The 23565-nt window shown below is 39.6% G+C and overlaps 1 protein-coding gene across 1 annotated transcript in view; it reads left to right on the plus strand.

Annotated features, from left to right (window-relative positions):
• The first annotated feature begins 2543 nt into the window (after positions 1-2543).
• LOC311096772 (protein shisa-9) overlaps positions 2544-23565 on the plus strand; it is an 80677-nt gene continuing 59655 nt past the window's right edge. The window contains exons 1-2 of the mRNA XM_084136102.1: positions 2544-2807; positions 4033-5216. Of these exons, the coding sequence (XP_083992228.1) occupies positions 4672-5216 (545 nt within the window). The 5' untranslated portion in view covers positions 2544-2807; positions 4033-4671. The remainder of the gene's footprint in view (positions 2808-4032; positions 5217-23565) is intronic.

Genomic DNA, 23565 nt, shown 5'->3' on the forward strand with positions numbered 1-23565 from the left:
TAACTCGTTCATTGTAGCGGCTAAAGCTGTTTCAAACAAATGGTGTTCATCCATAGCCATCTTGCAATGTTTACTAATGACTTCGACATCGCAGCGCTGTTGTCATCTTGCCTCTGGCCCGCCTATATCAGATACACCGATGTGATTGGTGCAGCTCAGATACAAGGGCATATTTAATGAGCATCATTACTCGACACCAGAGTAACTCGCTGAGCAAATTCAACTTGTGCTCTCGCGAGAACTCCGGATTACCAGGGTAGTCCCATCGCGCAGTCACATGATTTTTATGATGCGCATCGAGACATTTATTCGGTAAATGCGTTTCCATCGTTTATGGGCATATTTTCTTATCGGATAAAAAATGTATCCAACTCAAATGAATGCATACGTTTTTCCCCAAAATGCACATAAAAATAGGTGGATTAAAACATAACTACTGTTCATTTACATATACTAGCCTACCAACATTGTAACAATAATACAAATCGGGCTGAAAATCAGCGACACACTTGTGTCAAACTCCGCCTCCCCAACTATCAGTTCATTGGAAATACAGTTCTGCGAAACTTCAAATATGTTATATTTTGGTCTATTGTTTAGGAGACCTAAAGACCTTTAGGAGACCCTTTGGTGCATTTTTTAGGATTATTTTTCTCCTGTACTTCAAAATAAAAGTATCTACAATTTGGAAGTAATTCTTTCTTTGCTTTTTTAGATTAAAATATTCTACATGAGATTCACACAAATTTTGCTTTTACAAGAGAAATAAGACCCATCGCTCCTTTTAAACCTTCAAATTTACTCTCTCCTCAGTCCATATTTCTTGTTCATCTCTTCCGTCGTTCCTTCCTCTCCATGATCCCTCTGTTCCGTTAATCTCCTGCTGCTTCCTGCCCATCATCTCAGCCAAACCCCAAAAGAGTGCTGCGCACACGCGCACACACACACACACACACACACACACACACACACACACACACACACACACACACACACACACACACACACACAGAAAATCTGTGACCTGCTGTCTCAGTAAAAACTGCTGCAGTCATCTGTTGAACCACAAGATTTTGAGAGAGAGACAGACAGAAAGTAAAAGAAGCAATGGATAATTGACACCAAGGGCATTGAATTTAGTAGGTACTCATGTTCCTAAACCAATTTCCAGTGACTACTGAATTGTCCCTAGAAATTTTGGCCAAACATATAAAATACACATATAACCACTGTTGTTGTAATTTTGTCCGCATATGCAATGATTCATACCACTGACTGAGAAGTTAAATCGGCATGAAACAGGTTGTGATAGTCTTTTCTTCCCTATTGTGATGTATATCTGAGTGAAACGGCTTCTTGAACAAGAAAAAGATTAGGGCGGGACTTGAATTTGTCCATGGGGAATTGATTGGGTGGTTGTGGTTTGCTATTACTGTGATGTCATGTGAGTGACAGGTTGCCCCGCCCTCACGCCAGTAAACACGTCATCAGAGAAGAGAAGAGATGAGCTGCATATTTTGACTAAAGATTACAAGGGCACATGATTTTTGTTTAAAACAATGATGTCCACAGATAGATTTGAATAAATACTGCAATATTCATTCATGACCATTGGTCCAATTCATTTTAAATATAGTAAAATATATAAATATTTAAATAAATATAAATATAAAAGTAAAATATAAAATAAAGTGATGAACGGTGCCATTAAGAAGCCCCTTAAAGACAAGAGTGTGTTGGCACAAAGTCTCCATGAAATCAAAATGGACAATTCTTGTTTTTTATGGAATATTGCAGTATTTATTATAAATGATTTATTGGTGCACATTAATATTTCTTTAAAAATTCATGTGTCCTCATAACCTTCAATCAAAGTAACTTTCAATTCTCTTCTCTGATGATGTGTTTACTGGCATGAGGACGGGACAACCTGTCACTCACATGACATCACAGCAATAGCAAACCACACCTATCCAACCATCCAATCAATTCCCAATGGACAAAATCAAGTCCCGCCACACATATTTTATTTTTCGAGAAGCCGTTTTACTTAGAAATATTTCACAATAAGGAAGAAAAGCCGGTCGCAACTTCCATTTCATGGCGACTTTAAAGGCTATAGTTGACATGAAATTGTGGTCAAAAGTCTATCATAAATACCAAAGAAATCTTGGCTTGAACTGCTTTTATGTCCCCATCCATGTCAAAATCAAACCTACGCCATTGATTGACGCACAAAAAACGGATAGCAGGTTGTGGAGACAGTAAGAGCAAGTAAACATATGGCAAACAGGAGGCAGGAACAGACAGAAACAGAGGGAAATGACAGGAATATTTTAGAACGTGAGAACAAAACATGGGACAAAGGAGGAAAAAGGTGTCAATGACAGAGAGAAAAAGGGAGAGGGGGGCGAGTCAGCAAACGAGATACGCTCATTCGCTCACGAGACAAACTGAGTGAGAGAGGGAGAGAGGGAGGGGGAGAGAGAGGGAGAGAGTGGGAGAGCAAGCCACTATCATTCGTTCCTGACTCCACACGGGAACACACCATCCCTGGAACACGGAATCTGGCAGGCTGGGAGCGGAGAAACGGGAATGCACTGGGACGAAAAAACTGAGGAGAATAAAGATATACCTGCCATCTGTTGGTCTTCCTCACTCATCTGTCATCCACTGTCACTTTTTCTTTTTCTGAGGAGAACTTCTTCAGAGCATCCAGTGAAAACACATACATATAGAGATATATCTATAACAATCCTATACATATATCAATATACAGTATGCCTGTTTTCATAAACAGCGTATGGGTAAGCCGATGGATTCAGATTCTACGCTTCAGAAGCATTTCCTCCGTTGTAGGAAGCTGATCTGTTGCATTCTGAGACGTGTGCATCTGCACCGTGCATTTTGCCTCATCCACATGGAGAAAGACAGACATAGAGAGGGAGCTTAGAGCAGGTGCTTTGGGAGCTGGATTAGGTGTGCTGTTGTGACTTTTAGCGTGTGTGTGAGCGTTTTGTGTTTTTGTGTGTGGTTTCTAAGTGAAGAAACCGAGGAGCTGTAATGCTGAGACCCTCTTTTTCATTTCGTCTCTGTGTGTGTGTGGTAGATACAGAAGAAGATCAAAGGAAAGAGAGCAGCAAAATGACAGAAAAAAAGAGAAGAGGCCCCAAAGAAGCCACACATACCCAGAGGAAAATGTGTTGATGTTGCTCAGAGGTTGCTCTTTTATATCAGGAGACCTCTCACTTATGTTTGCTTGAGTAGCAACTTTGTCTCAGATGTTTCTGTTAAAATTTCTTTGGAGAAATTTAGTGTAGCTCAGATCATTTTGATTTCGATTACAAAGGAATTTGAGCTCATGTTGAAATTGCAGGTCGAATCAGAGCACAGTTTTAGACAATGTTGCGATTTCTCTTGAAAGTCTCCATTTAAAGATGACTGTGGTCTATAGGAGGGAGGAAGAGAGATGTTAAAGAGATCTCATTTGTGATGTATCTGTCCTGTAGGGACTGCAAGTGTGTTTGTGAGTAAGAGAGACGCTGAGAGAGTGTGTGAACGAGAGAGAATATCTGATCAAAAGTGTCCAATGTGAGATACAGCTGCATGTTCACACACAGAATAGAGTTCAGCAGATCAGATCAGCCCTCTTAGTTTGAGATATTCAGAAAGAAGAACTGTGTTTTTGCTTCGAATGTATATAAAATGTATATCTATTTTATTATCATTTAGAAGTATATGTAATATATACATTTGTATTTATATATTTGTTTCTATATATTTAGACCTATGACTATATATTCTGATTAACATTTACGTATTCAGACTTATAACTATAAGCACAAGCTAAAATATTTGGGATGGAATATATTTTTACCCAAAAGTTATGTACATTTATATACAATTACTGTATCTCTATATATTTGACTACATATATCTTAGGAGAAATCTTGAATCTTTTTTTCTTTTCTTTACTAGAGTCTAAAAACTAAAACTAGAGTGTTTGACAATATGTTTGGTGTTTTGTCACAGGGGACAGAACTGAGCAGAAGGAAGACACCTTGATTGTGAAAACAAAAGCGTCAGGGGGACTAAAGAACAACAGATATTCCTTTGAGAGAACAGAAGAGTGGAAAACACTGAGAATGACTTGTAGATTACCTACGAACTGTAGAGTGACGCATCTCTTCCTCGCTGGCATCACACAATGTTCAGTAGGACAAAGATCGCGGATAGGGCTTGAGTCCAACGATGTGATTCCTTCAGGCTTCTGAATTGGAATTTTACTAAGTGCTATTTTTTCTCTCTCTCTCTCTCTCTCGGGCCACAAACAGTTTGTCTCAGGGTGAGATCCTTGAATCTGGAGTCTCTCCAAAGGGGAGGAATCTTGCTCGCTCTCGCTCTCTCCCTGCAGTGATGACAACAGCGAGCATGTTGTGTGCTGAAGTGCCGTGGAAAGCTCTCCGTCTCGTTCACTGATGACGGCTGCTTTCCCTGTATCAGCTTGCCGGACAACAAGTCAGCAATAAACCTGCTCTAAACTCGGAGACAACTCTTTGCTCAGCAAACTTGCTTTCTTGGTTCACATTATCTAAACTCCATTGGTTTAATTGTCCCCAGTGGCGCTGTTGCATTCTGGGATACGCATTGTGGGATTACTCAAAGAAGATTATGGCTGCCTCACACCTGTTTTTGAATGTGTTAACTGCTATTTTACTGTTGAGCTACGTCTCTTTCTGTCAAAAATCCAACACTGCCAGCACAGGTGAGCAGGACACCAATCGGACGGCTGCTCCGTCTGGTGCTCCGGAGGTCACTCTTGCGACCCCGAGGTCAGAAGCAGAAGAACTCCCGTCATACGGGAGCCGTTGTTGGGGTTACTACGACGTGATGGGCCAATGGGATCCTTCTTTTAACTGTAACGTGGGAATCTACCTGTTCTGCTGCGGCTCCTGCTACTATCGATTTTGCTGCCAGTTCAAGGTCCACAGCCTGGACCAGACGTCTTGTTCCAACTACGACACGCCGGTGTGGGCCAACACGGGCAAGCCAGCGGCTCCGGTGACCGATGTCCAGGAGGAACCGGATCGAGACCGCACTCACATGATCGTGTACATAATATGTGGAGTGGTGGCCATCATGGTGCTGGTTGGGATCTTCACCAAACTGGGCCTGGAAAAAAGTCAAGGAGGACAGACGGAAATGACAAACTCCAGGTGAGTGGGTGTAAGGATGACTTCATTTCTCAGAGGTTTGCTCGTTAATTAAGTTCTCGGACAAACTGTTGACATGCATTAAAAGCACAGAGCAGAGTACTGAACATTTGATCTTGGTACACTGAAATATTTTGATTTGATTTGATTGTATCTAATTGCAGACGAGCTCTGTACATAGGAGAACCATTTTGAGATCCACAAAGAACTTTATCATCTTCATTCTTTACTTCCATCTATCGTTCCATGAAGAGCCACAGAACAGCAATTTTGTGTTGGCACGTAGGAGGTTCTTTAGATTATTAAAATGTTCTTCACGCAAAGAAAGAAATGGTTATTTTTAGAACTATTCACTGAAATGTTCTTAGGGGAGCTCAAAATGGCATCACTGTGTAAAACTCTATCTGGAACATTTTTTTTTTTTTTTGTTAAAGTTTTGTTCTTTAGAACGAGTCTAATACTCATGCCAACACGCCTGAAGAATCTATTATGTAACATCAATAACTTTTTTAACCTCAAAGAACCATAAAGCCAGTTCAAGAACTATAGCTTTTAGAATCTTATATAGAACCTTATATTATTTTTGATAAGACAAGATATCTTTCCTGAATATTAAGATTCTGCACAGAGCCAATGAACAACTACAGAGAGGACCAAACTTCTGAGATCACTAGTGAAAAAGCTTCTATTTTGGAAATACAATATTCTTTGTTACAAAATATATTGTTAGCATAACATTTTGAGGTAAAATCTAAAAAAAAAAAAAAAAACATCTTAGTATTTTGAAAATAATATTTTTATGACAGCAGCTCTCGAGTAGCATGAAGTCTGCAAGTTCTTATAAAACCTGATAACCATGTTCTCCTGGATGATTTAGGATGATTCAAAGTGCATATTTGTGCTTCAGTGGAAGCAAGAACATCTGACTGTCTGTATTATACAGTCACATGATCAATGTCACAAATTTGATTAGTAACCTAGAAATAGTGATGAATCTGAAATCTTACTTCCTTTTACATCATAACTTGCCTTACAAATTTCAAAATGCAAAAACATTTCCATTTTTAAAATCCCAGTTTTTCAATATGATCTCAGACATTTGCATCCCACTGTATTTCTAAGATATACGTTCATGTTTATTTCTCAGAGCCCAGCTTTTGTTTGAGTGGAGCAGTACAGCACTCGCTGCAATCAGTTATGTGTTCTTTATATCACGTCGGTAAAAAAAAAAGAAATAACTATTTTAAAGCACTCAACACCATCACAATGTAAATAAAGTTGACACTTTGGTCTTTTCAGCGTGAGGGGAAGCGGAGCGCTGTCCTCTGGGGGTGGGAAGAGTGGGACGTCAGTCCAGCTATCTGTCTCTCATCCGTAATGTGGCATGGCAGACAGACACCACCATGATTTAATGAGGGCTATTGATAAGGGCTGGAAGCATGCCATGCCTGAGATAGAAAGTGTGCGCGAGAGAGAACGGATGATAGATTATCCGCTGTTTGACTATGTTAGGTGGTGGGGTGGGTAAAAACTAATATTTTACGGGTTGAGACGGAATAAAAGAGACACAAAGGAGAGTGTATTAAAGTTTATGAGAGTTTCTCTTGGTAAGGACATACTTGGGTTCCTGTACACACAGGAATTTTGTGTGTGTGTGAGATGTGCCCAATGACACAGGCAGTGTTGGAAGGGCAAGCTAGCAAAGTGTGTAGCCAGCTTCTTGTAATTTAACACGATTTATCATAGGAAAGCTTAATGAGGCTCGATAAATGGGTGCCAAAAGTAGCATATAAAGTGTGTGTCATAACGGCACAACTATAGTGTGTGTTGGGACGAAATACAGAGGCACATCGAGGAGAGTGAGAGTGATTCTATTGACCAGCTCTGAAAATCCAATGAGGCCAACATGACTGGATTCATCCAACACAAACATCAGCCAGTGTAGAGCCCAACGTGCACACACACACACACCCACAAAACCCATCCTATGCCACTGACCTTATAAAATCGCAGGGTCAGAACAGTGACTAATGACTGGTGAAATGTCTAGAAACCGAAATGATGTGCTTCATTTGGGTGTGTGAATGCACGTGCGCTCTGAGCAAACAAACCGTGCTGGCTTGAGTCCTTCAGGCTTTACGTTTTTATGCATAATCTGACCTTTAATAATTACCTTCAGTGTATTTGAAGGGCGAATCATATGCGAGTACGTTTGCAAACTGTGTGTGCTGCTAGTGCTATGGGTTTGTTTTTCATCTGTAAAATCTATCCAATTCAGCATGAAATGATGAGTGATGGTTGGACTGTACAAACGCGCTGCTTTCTACTTGTATTATTTTTAAGTGCATGCTTGACAAATCTCTTGGTCGGACATGCCAAGTTTTACCAAGACAGAGATAGAAAACAGAGACAGAAAGAGTGTTTGAGAGAGTATTTGTGCGCTTACAAAGTAAACATGGTACGTCCGTGCTGAGTGCTTCCCTATTGCATGATCATACCGGCAATAATGGAAGTGGCTTCTTAATGTTTTTTTAATGTCTAAAATGTGTGAACATGTAAAAATAAAATAAAATAAAAAAACAGCTGGGGGAAAAGAAAGAACATGAGAAGGACAAAATTATGGGCAGAAACTTGTAACTAGGTTTTTAATAAGTGTGTCCTTAGGAAACACACACATACTGTACCAAGATGCCTGCTTTCTATTTTAAAGTCGGCATCAGATTGGAACTTATTTATTTTCTTAATACTTGTAGCGGTTACACTTTATTTCAATAGTCCACTTTAGACATTCCTCTAACTCTAAGTAACTTTGCAACTACATGCCAACTAACTACTGTACACTGTTAGGTTCAGGTTAGTAGAATAAGTTGACATGTACTTGCAAAGTTACTTATTAGAATGTCTGTTGGAGGACCATCAAAACAAAGTGTTTACAGATTTTAAACAAACAGTCTACTAATACTCTAATGACTGGTAGTTGACATATAGTTGCATATATAAGTATATATATATATATAAGCTATCAAGTTGCCAGGAGTTAGCCATAATAACAACTATTGGTAAACTTGAAAAATAGTTACCACCGGCTGTGTTGGGATGCTCTCGAGGATGAACTTCACCTTCATCCTCCATATCCTGGTCAAAATGTCTGTTTTCAGCAGGCAGGGGTGAATGGGTCAATGTTTGTCTGGTTAGCATGATCCAGTTATCCCCTGGTGGTTGATGTCGTAACTACATCATCTGGTTCAAAAGAGCATTTCTCACCATTGATGTCCATTCAAAAGTATAGCTGTGTATTCTGACAAAATTAATATGTTGCAAGCAACATATTACAAATATTTATATTACTGTAGATGGTTTTTCCCCCAAGTGGTCAGTTTTTTGGAGGGCTCCTAAAAGTTTGAAATGGCTTGTCACGATCCAATCAATTCCTGACTGTTGCAAATGGTGAATGTCATTGTAAGCTCTTAAAACTGGCACATTTTAGCAGCATAGTGCATACGTATAAACAACGCATTAAAGATATTCCAGATGGAAATACACACTGAATGTCTTATGTACGTGTACACTGGAGGACCTTGTGGTTCATTTCACGGATAAATCTCACCATAGATTTATCTTTTTCCGATTTCATAGTGTTTTTGTTTTTGTTTTTTTTGCTATAGTCTATATTTAGCTTTACTGACCAACACACTTGGGCCACAGAATACAGTTGTGTCTCATTAAAAATGCATTACGACTTCTAATAGATATGATTCCCAAAGCTGGCCCTGGAACTATTAATGCGCTAGACAAACAAACTGAACTCCACAGTGAGGCAGAAACCAGCGGGAGATGTCTCACAGGCCCTTCCATACAAACCTCATGAATACACTGAAACCTGCTGCACTTCACTTACCCACGGGCCAAAGACTCCCGGGTGTTTTTCACAGCTTTTCAGAAGGGAAGAAAGGAAAAAGATGATGAGAACTGATGCAGAATGACTCTTGACACATTTGGTAGTGTAATGAGGAAGAAATGATTCTTGATTTGCAAAAAAGCCTAGAAAGAAAAAGGAATTTCAACTATAAAATTGTTACATATTTACTTCCTCACAGAAGCGAAAATATTCAAAATGGTACAATTATCGGAATATATATAAATAAAATTCTGAAACTGGAATAAAACTAAATTCCTTGATTCTTTCAGTATCTGTAACAGTAAGTATATTTCCACCTCCTGAGGAGTTGGCTAATTATCCTGTAAATTTCCATCAATAACAAATCATGCATATGCTACTACATCTTGTTTACCCTTTTTATGAACATTCTAGTAAACCCAATTGTGTTTGTAGGCCTACGATAAACCTTCAAGGCTGTAAGGGTGGATTTCCTGCAGGGGTTCAGTCTGCAAGACTGCCGAATAACTAAAGAAATGTTATTAGCAAGATGATAGAAAACTTTACATTTCTTGTCTATTCCACCCACTGCTACTTATACCAACGACGGAAATAAGCACAGTTACAATAGCTTAACATGTGGGGGAGAGAGAGAGAGAGTAAGAGGAAAGAGGAGGTAAAGAGAGAGAGCCCCAAGAAAGGGACCCAGAGAATTAGAGAGCCAGAGCACCAAAGAGACAGAGCAACAGTTTCAATCTGCTTTCATCCTTTCCATATGACTAAAACCCAATTGTGAGACATTCAAACTGACTAATCAGATAATTACAACTTCCCCCACCATACTAAAGGTGTGACAATTCATCAACCCCCAAAGTGCACACATCTTGGCCTACAGGCCTTGATCACTATCAGCCCATCTGTGCCTTTAGGAACTCCAAATGGTCCTTGTGGTAGAAAAGGGGGTGGAAAACAGTAAATCAAATGTCTTGGTTCATTTCAAATATCTTGGATTATTTTCAATCCTACAAGGCCCTCCTTAACATGCTAATGCATGTTGCTTTAACTGTGTTAATTGTTGGTATAAATTAAAACTTAGTAGCCTGCACAATAAAGGCAGGTTAATTGTTAGCATAAAATGCTAAGTTGTGTAAAACCCTAAGATGAACTTCATTGTTAGCAATTAACGCTAACAAGTGGACTATTGTAATGATGTGTTTGGCTTTGAAATCTTGCTCACTGAAAACATTTCATTGCGAACAATATTGTCCTTACCAGTAATTAGCTTCCCAATTAACTGGCGTAGCCTCATCAGTGTCATTGTGATATTGTTTCCTGGCTCAGGCCATGAGAATACAGTCTGATTAGTCATTGTCTTTGAAAGCATCTCTAGAGAGAAAAAAAATTGTATGTAGAGGAGATTTGGGGCTTGTTGTCACACAGGGAAGGCTGTCAAATACTCTCTCATGGAGGATTTCAGTCAAAAGCCCAATTACACAAATACATGTTTTCTTCAGCTGTGGCTTTGTTTGCTAGATTCAAATATCTACTGTAAAACCATCTTAAATTAAATTTCAATATCAAGGTTTTTTTCTATAGCTGTTGGTTATAATTAAAATGAATAAAACCACACTGACATACATACACTGTAAAAACAATTGTTGTTTTAACTTAAAAGTAAGTGTTTGTTCTGCCTTAAAATTTTAAGTTTAGTTTTTACACTGCAGGTTTATGATCATTAAATAAAACCAACATTTTTGTTAGCTGAAGTAAAGCTGAAATAAAACATAAATATTAGATGAAAAACTTAAACTAATCTAGAAATTAGAAACGTTGCCTTTCCTTGGCAACTACCTGCAATAATTTGAAGCAATGAAGTTAATTAACTTTAATAAATAAATAAAACTGAATTGAAAATAAACTCAACATAAAAATAATATTTAAAAACTAACAAAAAAACAATAAACTAGTAAAAATGACTAAAAGTTAAACTAAAATTTAAAATATTAATAAAAACTATAATAATATATAAGTAGCCTAATACTATATACTAAAATACTACATTTTCCTCTCATCCTCTACATTTACTTATTTTTTAGTAAATGTAAGGTTGAAGCAGGTTGTCATGTTTATTGCATTTTGTAATTTTATCGATTACAATATCTGCTAAAACTATATTTGCATGGTTGATTCTTAGCAAAAAACACTTCGTTCTTTCAAAATGATATGTGCTCATTAATGTGTAATTACTTCTACCAACTAATCAAGTATTCTCGTAAGCGTAGAATCTGCCATTTATAATACATACGAGTGAGTCGCTCAAATGGCGGCAGCCATGTTGCGCCTCCATCTTGAAAATACATTAGCCAAAGAGGGACATACCTGGAAATTCAAGCTTCGCCTTTCGCGTTTTTACACTCAGTGGCACCGTGACGAATGCGAGGGGGAGATTACTCACGACTGCCGGCAGATTTGAAATAATACGGCCACCGTAGGAGTTAAAACGCCCTCGGAATGGGAGGGGCTAGAAAGTAATATTCAGTTGGTAGTCGTAAACAATTTCACTGCTAGATGGGAGAAAATCCTACACAGTGTAGCTTTAAATAGCCTATTAGCAGTTCCCCAAAAGATTCCCCATATAGTGTGACAATTGTTAGTGTGTTCATTGATCTGGATCTTTTTTTCCTGGACAATAATAGTGGAAATGTTCAATAGCTTTCTTGTAGCCAAGACTTTAAAGTCAATGTATAGAAACTGACTGTCTAATATAAAACTATCTTCTGAAATATTCAGTGAAGTGTGACAACTATCCCTGTTCACCTTTACTGTTCCTCTACAGCAGTGATCTCAAACTCAATTCCTGGAGGGCCACAGCTCTGCACAGTTTAGCTCCAACCAGCTCCAACTCACACCTGCAAGGAAGTTTCTAGTAATCCTGAAGACTTGATTAGCTGGATCAGGTGTGTTTGATTAGGGTTGGAGCAAAACTGTGCAGAGCTGTGGCCCTCCAGGAATTGAGTTTGAGATCACTGCTCTACAGAATGTCCTGTTGGTTGATGACGTGACCTGTCAGTTTCTATGCATGCTTGGACACATTAAGTTGTGGTGCCCATGCGGGTGACAGAAAATGGCAAAATCTCATCTCCTCGTAATTTCCTGTCAATTTTATTGACTCTATTTATCATTAACAACTGCACCCTATAACCGCACTTCAGCACCTCTGACACACCAATACCCTATCACGCGCGCATGTTCACACACACATGTCCTGTTCTGCTTCACTGAAGATCGAGAGGGTACAGAGGGCTCTTTGGCAGCCCCAGGCTCGAGCTATCAGAGCCCTTTGAGATTTGCAGTTTCACTGCATGTTACCTGTCTATCAATGCCTCGGTGAGGAAGCTGAACTGCACGTTACACACGGACGGACATCACTACGGCTATAAAGGTGACCGTCTTGTAAAGCTACTAAATGGACCATTACGCCCATGATTGTTGCAATTCCTTTAGGAAACTGCCACCTTGAGCTCAAGAGCAAAGATGTCATTGACAGATGCTGCCACTACGGATGGATTAGACACCGATTACAGAGCTTCACCGCAGGATACTGCTCTGCCCCAGATTTCATTTTGACTCAAATACCACGAGGAGTAAAAGGCTAAAAGCAAAGAAATGATGTATTTTGCTGGGGAGATATAAAAAATAAAGTCAGAAGGCAAACTAGTCTAACGGCAGAAAGACATTACTAAAATTATGTAATGTCATACTGTCATGACTTTGATTTTCAAAAAAAACAACAACTGAGGGGAAAAAAAAGAAAAGCACTCCTGGCACTCTTTTTGACGTAAAGAAAGTGAATGAAGACTGGGCAACCCAGGCTCACTGAGAAAAACATACCAGAAATGACATTTCCGCAAACTTGTATTATTGCCCTGCGGCATTTTTAAAGTAAAATGTCCAGTGAGTGGTGCTAAAAGCACGTTAAATTTTCTCTGAAACAGCTAGTGTGTTCTATGAATGAATGAACATGAATATGGCAGCAATTTTACGTTGTTTTTTGTGAGTTTCGTGGCAGTTTGGAAATTAAATATCCGGTGAGTTGCAAAAAAAGGATTGCGCCTGAAAATAACGAACCACCTGCATTAAACACTACCCTAAACCAAACTGATAGTTTTAAGAAAAGCAAACATGAGATAAAAACGCATTTTCTGAAGCAACCATATATACAAGTCTTTGAGCTCTTTTATCGTGACTCATTCTTCACAGGACTTGTTCTCGAGCGCTCCGAGTCTCAAGTGCAACGCTGTACCAGATGAGCTACCAAGCAAGTTTACTAAGTCAGAAAAGCCGTACATATGGAGCTGGTTATATGATGCAAATGTCAAATTGTATTAGTTTATAATTCATGCAACGAACAACAAGAAAACAAGTCTTTATGAATTGATAATCTACCACTGTAATCATAAGTTGTTGGTGACTTACATCCAGTGTTCATTTCAGCTGGAAACTGCAGTGAATTGTGTATAGGTATGTTTTTAGAGTTTTGCAAGCACATTTTTTCAAAGGAGCCTACAGTATGTTGGGACTGGGGATGTCAGACTCCAAAAATGACAGTTGACAAAAAAAAAAAAAAAAAAGTATCATGAAAGTTGTCTTTTTAAATCATGCACAATATGCAGAGTCTTCTAAAGCCACAGTAGATCTGTGTATGGAATAGACCACAACTCATTATTTACTAATAATATAAGCCTCCAAAGCTTTTAAAATGGTCTGTATGAACAACAAAAATTATTGGTTCTTATACTGTATGTCGTATGACCATGGAATATTGTCCATAAGTCATATGGATCACTTTTATGATGGTTTATTCTGCTTTAATATTAAAGCTTTACAGCCCTAGTCCCTTTCACTTTCATTATGGTAAAGAGTGGCCAGGATATTTTTAACAAAACAAACAAAAACAAACACATTTTCTGAAGAAAGAAAGCCATTGTGGTTTGTAATGACAGGGTGAGTAAATGAGGAAGAATTTTCATTCCTACAATATATATTAATTTTCACTCAATCACGTTATCTGGGTAATAATAATAATAATAAAACATATACAGTATGCTGATTCAGGAGGCTTTTTGGCTTCTAAATCTAAAACTATTTGGCTTCACAATCGAAATCTCCTTTTTATGCATAACCATAAAATGGACACACTGAACCGTGTCGACTTCAGTTTAAAAAGCCGTAGCTGCCTGTGGTGTGTGTGTTCTGTTTTCGGCTTCCACTGCATGCAGAGCATATTTGTGGTTCCCAACTGGTTAACAGTAATACACACACAACACATACAGACATTTTACAGCATTACATAACGTGGGGTGATATTGAATACACCCCGGGCACAGTGTGTGACATCACTTAAACGCATCTCATTTCCCACCCTTGTAATATAGCTAATGAACAGCAAACTTAACACACACACACACACACACACACACACACACACACACACACACACACACACACACACACACACACACACACACACACACACACACACACACACACACACACACACACAGTATTCATACAAGCTCTGTTCCAAAACATAGTCAGCTGCCTTGCTGTCTACACAATGAGCACTAAAATGGAACTTAACAACAGTGCTCTAGCTAGGCTAGCATTCATGTGCCACACTAATCAAAGTGCATAGGAGATCCAAACATTAGTATAAGATAAACATTAGCATCCTAGCTAACAGGGAACATTCTCAGAACTTTGGCTAACATTCTGGAAAAGGTTCTCTTAAAGTTATAAACAAACGTTCTTCCAAGAACATTAATAGAATGTTTCGTTCAAAGTTATCTGGTCTTTAATAATATTCTCAAAATGTTAGCACAAATATGTTATTTGTACATTGTTTAGCTGGACGTTCATCTAAATGTTTTTATGTTACTAGTTTGTTGTTTAAATCATTTAAAAAACATGCCGTTTGGAATGTTCAGAGAACTTTCAGAAATAACATTTTCATAACGTAATGGGAACGTTAGCAAAACGGTCATATTTTTGTTAGCTGGGTTGTAGCTTAGCTAATGCTGCTTCAGTATAATCAAATAGGAAAAAAAAAATAGGTAAATGTTTTTGCTATGCATTCTGGGATTGCCTTCTGTGTGAAGAAAACATGCATTTTGAAATGAGGTATCTTAAAAGGTGTCTTTGAACAGCATTCATGTCAGGAGCACGCTATGAATCTTGGAAATGCTTGAAAAAGTAGGGAGAGAAAGTTTTGAGAGATTATAGCTACACATATGTGGTTTCAAGTTTATATTTAAGTGGATGTAAAGAAAAACATATTGAACCGCTAGTGTGTGAGGGAGGTATTCATCTGTGTATGATACATTACCTCATAAATATTTATGTTTGGTGGTCACGTAACTTCCTCTGGCCACTCTTGAACTTCATACCTCAACCGTCTGCAGACAGAGACACAAGACAGAAGGATCAAAAGCTGAAGCGGTGCTTGGTTTGCTCTACACCATGTTTTTAATGAGATAACATCATTTTTCTTTAGAGTAAAACTAGCTGTATTTGTGAATATAGATACACGTCATAATCAGGTGCAACAAGCTATTTTCGGAGTTGATCTCCAAACCAGCCATGACTGGAACATGACATTTTGCTTTCTATGCCTGTGGCGTTGGGCAACACAGTAAACATGTTTTGTCTGGTTTTGTCTTGCATAATTCTGTTTTATGTAACTGGATAAAAGTTTTTTTATTGTTTTTTTTATACCTAAAACCAGTTTATTGGAATTTTTTTAAACTGGTAACAATCTCTGTGCATTACCAGCTTAAAAAAGATCCATGAATATTAATAACCACAAAAGGAAGAATATATTGATCAAAAATGTACTTTTTGCTACTTATATGTTAGTGAATAAAGTCTATGCTCTAATTATTTTTAACCATTTAATCTGCACAAAAATGTTATGGTTAATGACGAAAGAATAAAACTGATCAAAATTCAGTTCTAATACTTTAAAGTTAGCTTCCAATACTTTCAATGTTAGCTCAGCATGCAACTGGTTATAAGTAAAAATATTAGGCCATTTGATATGGCTGAATCAACCAGGATCAGATCCAGTAAAATTAGTTCACTACAATAAAAATGCATGTCATTACTTTTCCAGCACGGGTAACTCCGCCCCCAGTGAAATTGGCCTAAAATTGGTCCAAAATTTGTCTCCATATAACTGTATTTTGAACATCAAATATGTTGATTTGTTGTGTCGTGCTGTAATTTTGATTTCAATTTGACTGAAAACTACTTGTTGTTGGAAATTTTCCCCGTCACACTTAATTGGATAAAAGACAACATTTGTGGTGCTCACGAGAAATTCTTTATTTGCAGGTGAAAATAATCCAAACAAAGGTAGCCTACTTTTTAGAATGTAAAACAGTACAAGTGTTTGGCCTTCACAGTGAGTTGTGTGTTTGCACATGTGCTTTGTGCCTTAATCACATTGATGGAAAGTCGATGGCTAATTTGCAATTTGTTACAACAATTGAGTACTTTACCTTCTTCTCTCTCTCTCTCTCTCTCTCTCTCTCTCTCTCTCACCTTGATCCTGAATTACTGCTGCACAGTTTCCTGTTAATTCCCCATAAAAAAGAATGTGAAAACACAAAGCAGCGCAGCGATAAGTATCACCAATGAGCTGCTCAGAGCTGTAGCCCTGCGGGAGCACCGATTCTTTCCCTCTCCGCGTCTCATCCCTCATTTTAGAAGCTCAGCGCTGCTCAGTCATCCTGAACAGACTTGTTCCAGGAAGGGATGGCAGGAGGGGATGGATGGGGGCTTTGTCAAGGCCGAGTGTAGAAAGAGAGGACCTGATTGAGACCAGGGGGTGTGAGGTAGGGATTATACAGATATTTATCTTGATCTCTGTCCTGTCAATCAAGCTACACACACTGGAGACAGTCGACGGGAAAATGAGGGAGATCGAGTAAGCGAGTGGAGGAAGGACAGAGTGTGAGAAGTGGAGGAAGGAGGGAAATGTGTTAGTTCATTTGACTGGTGAATCAAGTAGAATCAAATAATGAAGGCTCATTCTGACAAACAAAATGGGGTATTGAGAGCATCTATTTTAACTTGATACATCACTTCAAAAACTAAACGTTTACAGTGCGAGATGCTGAAAAGAAAAATCCTTCTGATGCATACAGTATTTACAAATACCATCAATTAATAATAATAAGAATAATAATATCCCACTCCATTGTCCGTCTTTTTCACACTGACTGCTTGGCGGAGTTATATGTAGCTTACTTTTTTAGCTGACAAAATTGCCAAATTGCTCATCCCTAACAGTGTTGTTATTGTTAACTATAACTAAAATTATTAGAATTTAAATAAAGCTGAAATAAAATAAAATACAAAAATTAGATGAAAAACTTTTAAGTTGAAGTAGTAAAATGACAAACTAAAACTGAAATAAAAATAAATTAAAGCTACAGTATAGAGAAATGTTTAAAAAACAACAACAACAAAAAAGACAAACGCACAAAATTACATTAAATTTAAAAATATTATAATAAAAGCCAATTCAAAATATTAATAAATACTATATTAGTATATAATTAACTCACTGTATCACTCAAGAATATTAACAAATGTTAATTGCAACTATAAAAGATAGCTTTTTGTTTTGAACAGCAATAACCCCTGCAGACGGGCTTCATATCTGCTCTATAAAGCATGCAGGTGCAGCCTGACCTTTACAGAAGGAGGTGCAGGTCCACATGGAGGTTCAGGTCATTCATCATGGAGGTGGAGAGCAGTTTTCTCTCATTCCAGAGAGGAGGGCGGTTGGTGTGCCAGTCGGTGCAGTGGTGCAGGATTGATGTTTTTATAAACCTTCACTCAGCAAAGGTCCTGGTGGTTCATCATTTCTCTCTAATTGCACCGTCTTGGACTGTGGTGTGTGCACCAGTTCAGTCAGTCGATGTTTGTGTGTGAAAGAGAGGGACTGTTTTTTTTCTCTCAAGTGGATTAAATACCTACGTGAAGTATTCATCCTCATAAGGGAGTGATAAATGTGTGGATTTATTTTCTCTCTTTAAACCCCTCATCACATTCAGCCACTCAGTTCACTGAACCTGGTCTAACAACATTCTGGCCCCTCAATACCCAGAGCAAAAACCCTTCGGTGTTTCTTCCACAAGCACATTAGCTCGAGAACAGCTGACCCAAATTGAAGTGCTTGGCTCAAACCACATGTCCATTGTGGATGTGTTTGGAATTCTCTGTGCGGCCCTACAACAAATGGCTGTTGGTTTTCAGACAGTGTATCCGATTAACTTGATTTGGGATTAAATTGCTTGCACAAAATTTAATTTACTAGGTACCTTTGGCCCACATCACAAGCAAACACACACAGATTCAATGTTCTGTTTAATGTGCAATGTTATCTATGTTTAACAGGAAAAAGTGAAAATGTTCAACATTGATAATAATCAAAAATGTTTCTTGAGCAGCAAATCATCATATTAGAATGATTTCTGAAGGATCATGTGAGTAATTATGCTGAAAATACAGCTTTGATCACATGAATAAATATTTGGTAACATGCATTAATAATGCCTGAATAACTGTAGTTATAATGCATTATAACATTTATATATTAAACACACATATGCATTAAAAACATGACAAACATTCCATTTTATATGTAACAAGGAATTTGCTAATATTATAATGCATTTTAACTTGGTTACAATTATTTACGAAAAAGATATAATGATTATAATGTACATTATGAATACCTTTATAATGCACTATACATAAAGGCTTTAAGTAAAGCGTTAACAAATATTTTTGTGGCATATTTTTATACATATAAACATATTGTGTATAATACAAACTAAAATGCCCCCCACGCCACAGCAGTAAAATCTCAGTCGTATAAAATATCAAACATGAATATTATATATTATGTACATAAAACATCAGATACATCCTGATTGGCTGTGACTGTGTAGAGTTGCACTACATTTTCTCTTCTCTTTTGGTGTGGACAGTCAAATTACCTGTCGCTCACCAGATATTTGTTACATGGAGAATTCGCATACAATACTGTGAAAAAGTAAGTACACCCCATAAAAAGTGACATATAAAGACACACATATAATGGGTTATCATTTCATTAACTTTAAAAGATAAAATGTAATATAATTTAACAAATGACACTTGGAATGTATTTTGTAATTATTTAAACAGGTTAAATAAACAGAAATGACAATTTTACTGAACATCAAGTGGTTAAAATTAGAATCAAGTGCACAAATTATATGAATCAAGTGCAAATTAGTAGAACATTATTAAAAAAAAAAAGGTCTGGTTTGGTCATAAGCTTTGAAATGTATCGAAAGAGCCGGAGTCCCTTAAAAGGAAGTTTGTTGAGATGTAAATTTGGAAAGGAATTTAACCATTTCCAAAATAATGCATGGTTATTTTTTTAATTATATCAACTTCACCCATAAATATGTCCAGAATGAGTTCCAGTATCAGTATGACCACATGTTGCAAAAGGACAAACCTTTTCACATTGGGTACTTACTTTTTCACAACACTAAACTGAATTGAATTCTTTCTTGAAACTGCTCACAGTCTATCAGTTCTCACTTTTTTAAAAATGTATCCTCTTCTGGCTCTCTCTTTCAAAAATATCCCAAAATTCTCTCTCTACCCCTTTACCTAACACTTTAATTTCAATTCACACACACACATTTTCAAATCTCTTGTGCGTTAAGACTAAAAGCTGTCTCCCCTCAGTAAATACTCTCAAATCGCTCACGGATTTTATCTGAATCTAGCGTTTTATTTCTCACCTCCCTCTGACATCTCGTAGGAATGTGTGTGTGTGTGTGTGTGTGTGTGTGTGTGTGTGTGTTAGACATCACAGGCATATAATGCAGTGCTCGGTTTAGCCCAGTCAGCTCTACAGATAATAACACAATTTACAGTTATAGCAATGCAACCACTAGGATCAAAGTGACGCAACCATAGAAGGACACAAAGTCACACACACATTCATAAAAAGCGAGAGCATGTGCCCTTGAGTGAAGTGCAGTATATAAACCCAGTATTCCCATTGGCCCAGTTTAAAAACAGGCAATCAATGAAAACTGACCTGTTCATTTGAAAGTGAGGAGGTATGACCCAGCATTTCACCCTCTGAGTGTGTTAATCTCTCTCTCCATCTCCTTCTTGATAAGGCCATAATGAAAAGTGCCGTTATAAAACAAAACGAGTTGGTCCAGAGGAGAGAGAATGAATTCTTTGATGGAGTTCCACAGGGGACGAGATCACAGGACATCTATATGAGAAAGATCAGAAAACAACCTCAGCAAAAGCACAGAAAGAGACATGAGAAGGAGAAATGAAGCTCTTTAATGTGTTGTCTCTTGACCCAAAAATGAACACCCTTCATGTCATTCCAAGAACGAGTTTCGCAGAATCGTACTGGTTGCACTTTTCCACAACAACTGAAACTTATAAGCAGGATAACTGAGGAAAGAAAACAAGAGACAGGTGGTGCTAATCAATCAAACAATGAGTAACTATGACAACAAATGCAAACATACTTAGAAATCTGCGTCTGCGTCTGGAATACTTCCCTACTATATAGTATGCGAAAAACAGTACGCCATAGTAAGTCTACAGTAATTGCGTAGTATTCGAAAAACGGCTCCGGTTACTATCGTAACCTCGGTTCCCTGAACGCTTGCACAGCGGATCAAACAGGGAACACGGCGGCTAACGCAATGTCTCGTTCCTGCCTCTCAGGGAATCGAGGTTATGATAGTAACCGGAGACGTTCCCTTTCGAGAGCGGTAACTCTATATTGCGTAGCAACACTGCGGGAACTGTATTAAATCCCGCCGTGAGAGTAGTGAAGATAAACCCGGAGAAACGGGGTCAAGCTACACCAGTCATGGAAGAGACAGACAGTCAGCCAATAGCCGCGCCACTAGGAGTGCCCGGATCTGATAGGCGGAACTAGACCAATGAGACATCAGCTCCGACCCTATCAAAATTTGCATATACAAATGCAATGAAAACGAAGGCTGCACTGATCCAGGGTTAAGCATGAGGGTTAAACACAGTGTCAATGGCAGTAGCGGTAACCACCGCATAGTTGGTTACAATAGTTCATAATACTGCGACGCCACAGACGGTACATCCAGCTTGTAAAATCTGGCGAAGGTGTTCTGAGAAGACCAGCCAGCAGCAAGACAGAATGAGCTCGTCGAATGTCTGATATTAAGGGGACAATCTTTCCCCTGGCATTCGTAAGCCAATGCGATAGCGTCCACAATCCAGTGAGAAAATCTCTGTTTTGAGACAGCACGTCCCTTAGTACATACACCAAAGCACTCAAAAAGCTGGTCTGACTGACGAAAGGCGGTCGAGCGATTGACATACATCCGCAAAGCCCTGACAGGGCAAACAGTGCTCTAAGCATCAGCGTCATGCGAGGATGACAGCTCAGCATATAATGCGGGCAGGGAAACTTTGAACGGTGTAGAGAGTGACTTAGGCACGTAGCCCCGTCTTGGCCGGAAAGTAACGCTGCAGTCGCCGGGGCCGAAACAGATACAATCGTCATTCACCGAGAATGCGTGTAAGTCTCCAACATGCTTTGCAGAGGCGAGAGCAAAGCCGTTTTCAGGGAGAGCTCCTTAACAGCAATCGAAGCTAAGGCTCGAACGGCAGTAGAGAGAGAGCCCTCAAAGCTAGAGCTAGATCCCACGGCGGCACCGTTGGCGGCCGTGAAGGACACAATCTCCTCGCTCCCCTGAGAAATCTGGTCACCAGAGTGGGAACAAAACGAAGCAATAGTGGCCATATACACCTTCAAGCGTGGATGGCAAACTCCCGCTATCCAGTCTGTGCTGTAGGAAGCGCAAAACATCCGACATGGAACAGATCACCGGGTCATATCGTGCCGTTCACCTGAGACAGCAGGTCCTTCCTGAGGGGGATTTGCCATGGGGGAGCCACCATTATCTCTCTCAGGTCCGCAAACCAGGGCTGGTTCGGCCAGTTCGGGGCCACGAGGATTACTGACGCTCTCTCCTCCCTGATTTTGCATAACACCATAGGCAGAATCTTTACCGGAGGGAACGCGTAAAGCCTGGATTTTGACCAACGTGATGTCAGAGCATCTCCCATCAGCAGGGAGTGAGATAGCGAGAAGAATGTCTGACAGTGTGAGTTCTCGCTCGTGGCAAACAGATCCACGTCCGCCCTCCCGAATCGATCCCAGATCACACTGATCCGGGGTGAAGCCTCCACTCTCCTTGAGGAATCCCGTTCCTCGAAAGCATGTCCGCTCCGCGGTTTAGGCGACCAGGGATATGTGCCGCTCTGATGGAGAGAAAGTGTTGATCCACCAACAACAGGAGACTCACTGCCTGTTTGAAAAGAGCTCTGGAGCGCACGCCGCCCTGGCGATTTATGTACGTAACCATAGACATGTTGTCGGTTCGAATCAGTACATGCTGCTGCTCCAACCTCGACCGAAAAACTTCCAGGGCTAGGGACAACGCCTTTAATTCAAAACGGTTTATGTGCCATCCGGTTTATGTGCACGCCCAAGCACACTGCTCCCCAGCCTGAGGTTGACACATCCGTCGAGACTACGGTGCATTGTCACTATTCCCAAAGGCACTCCTTGGCTGAACATATCCGGGTTGCGCCACAGTCTCAGAGCGTTGACACAACTGTGAGTGACCGGAATGCGCGTGTGACCTGAAGACCACGTCCTCGGCGGGACTCGCGTTTTCAGCCAAAATTGCAGTGGCTGCATATGCAGCAGGCCCAGATGGCACACTGAAGAAGCCGCCGCCATCAGCCCCAGAAGCCTCTGAAATTCCCTCAGTGAAACAGACCTGCCCAGTCTGAAATGGCGCAGAGTCGATGAAATTGTCTCTTCTGAAACACGTTCTTCTGCACATTCACACGCAGTCCCAGCGTATCCAGATGGTGAAGCTGCGTTTCCATGTGACTAATTAGCACATCCCTTGAGTGAGCTAAAACCAGCTAATCGTCCAGATAATGCGCATTCCGCTCGTTCTGAGGGGAGAAAGCGCTGCGTCCACACACTTGGAAAAAGTGCGGGGTGCAGCTCGGCGCAGTGGGCGCACGTGGAGTCTGTGAAGGCCGCCTCGGCGTGGGCGAGGCCCAGGCAGGCGACGCAGAACTCATGTTCGTCGGGCGGGTCAATGGGGCCCGCACAAATCTGGCAAGTTGAGGCCATCGGATGTTTAGAGAAAAATATTCCTAGTCCTCCTGGTTCAGCTTCCATGATGGCAGCGTGAAGAAAGAGATTCTGAACCAATTGGCGCGCCCATGCATTTTATACTGCCCGCAAGCCTGTCAGTATTTGCATACTTCATGACAATTGGCCAGCTGTTCCAAGCTGGCGTT

This window comes from Abramis brama, assembly GCF_963993115.1.
Source record: "Abramis brama genome assembly, chromosome: 1".
Taxonomy (NCBI): Eukaryota; Metazoa; Chordata; class Actinopteri; order Cypriniformes; family Leuciscidae; genus Abramis; species Abramis brama.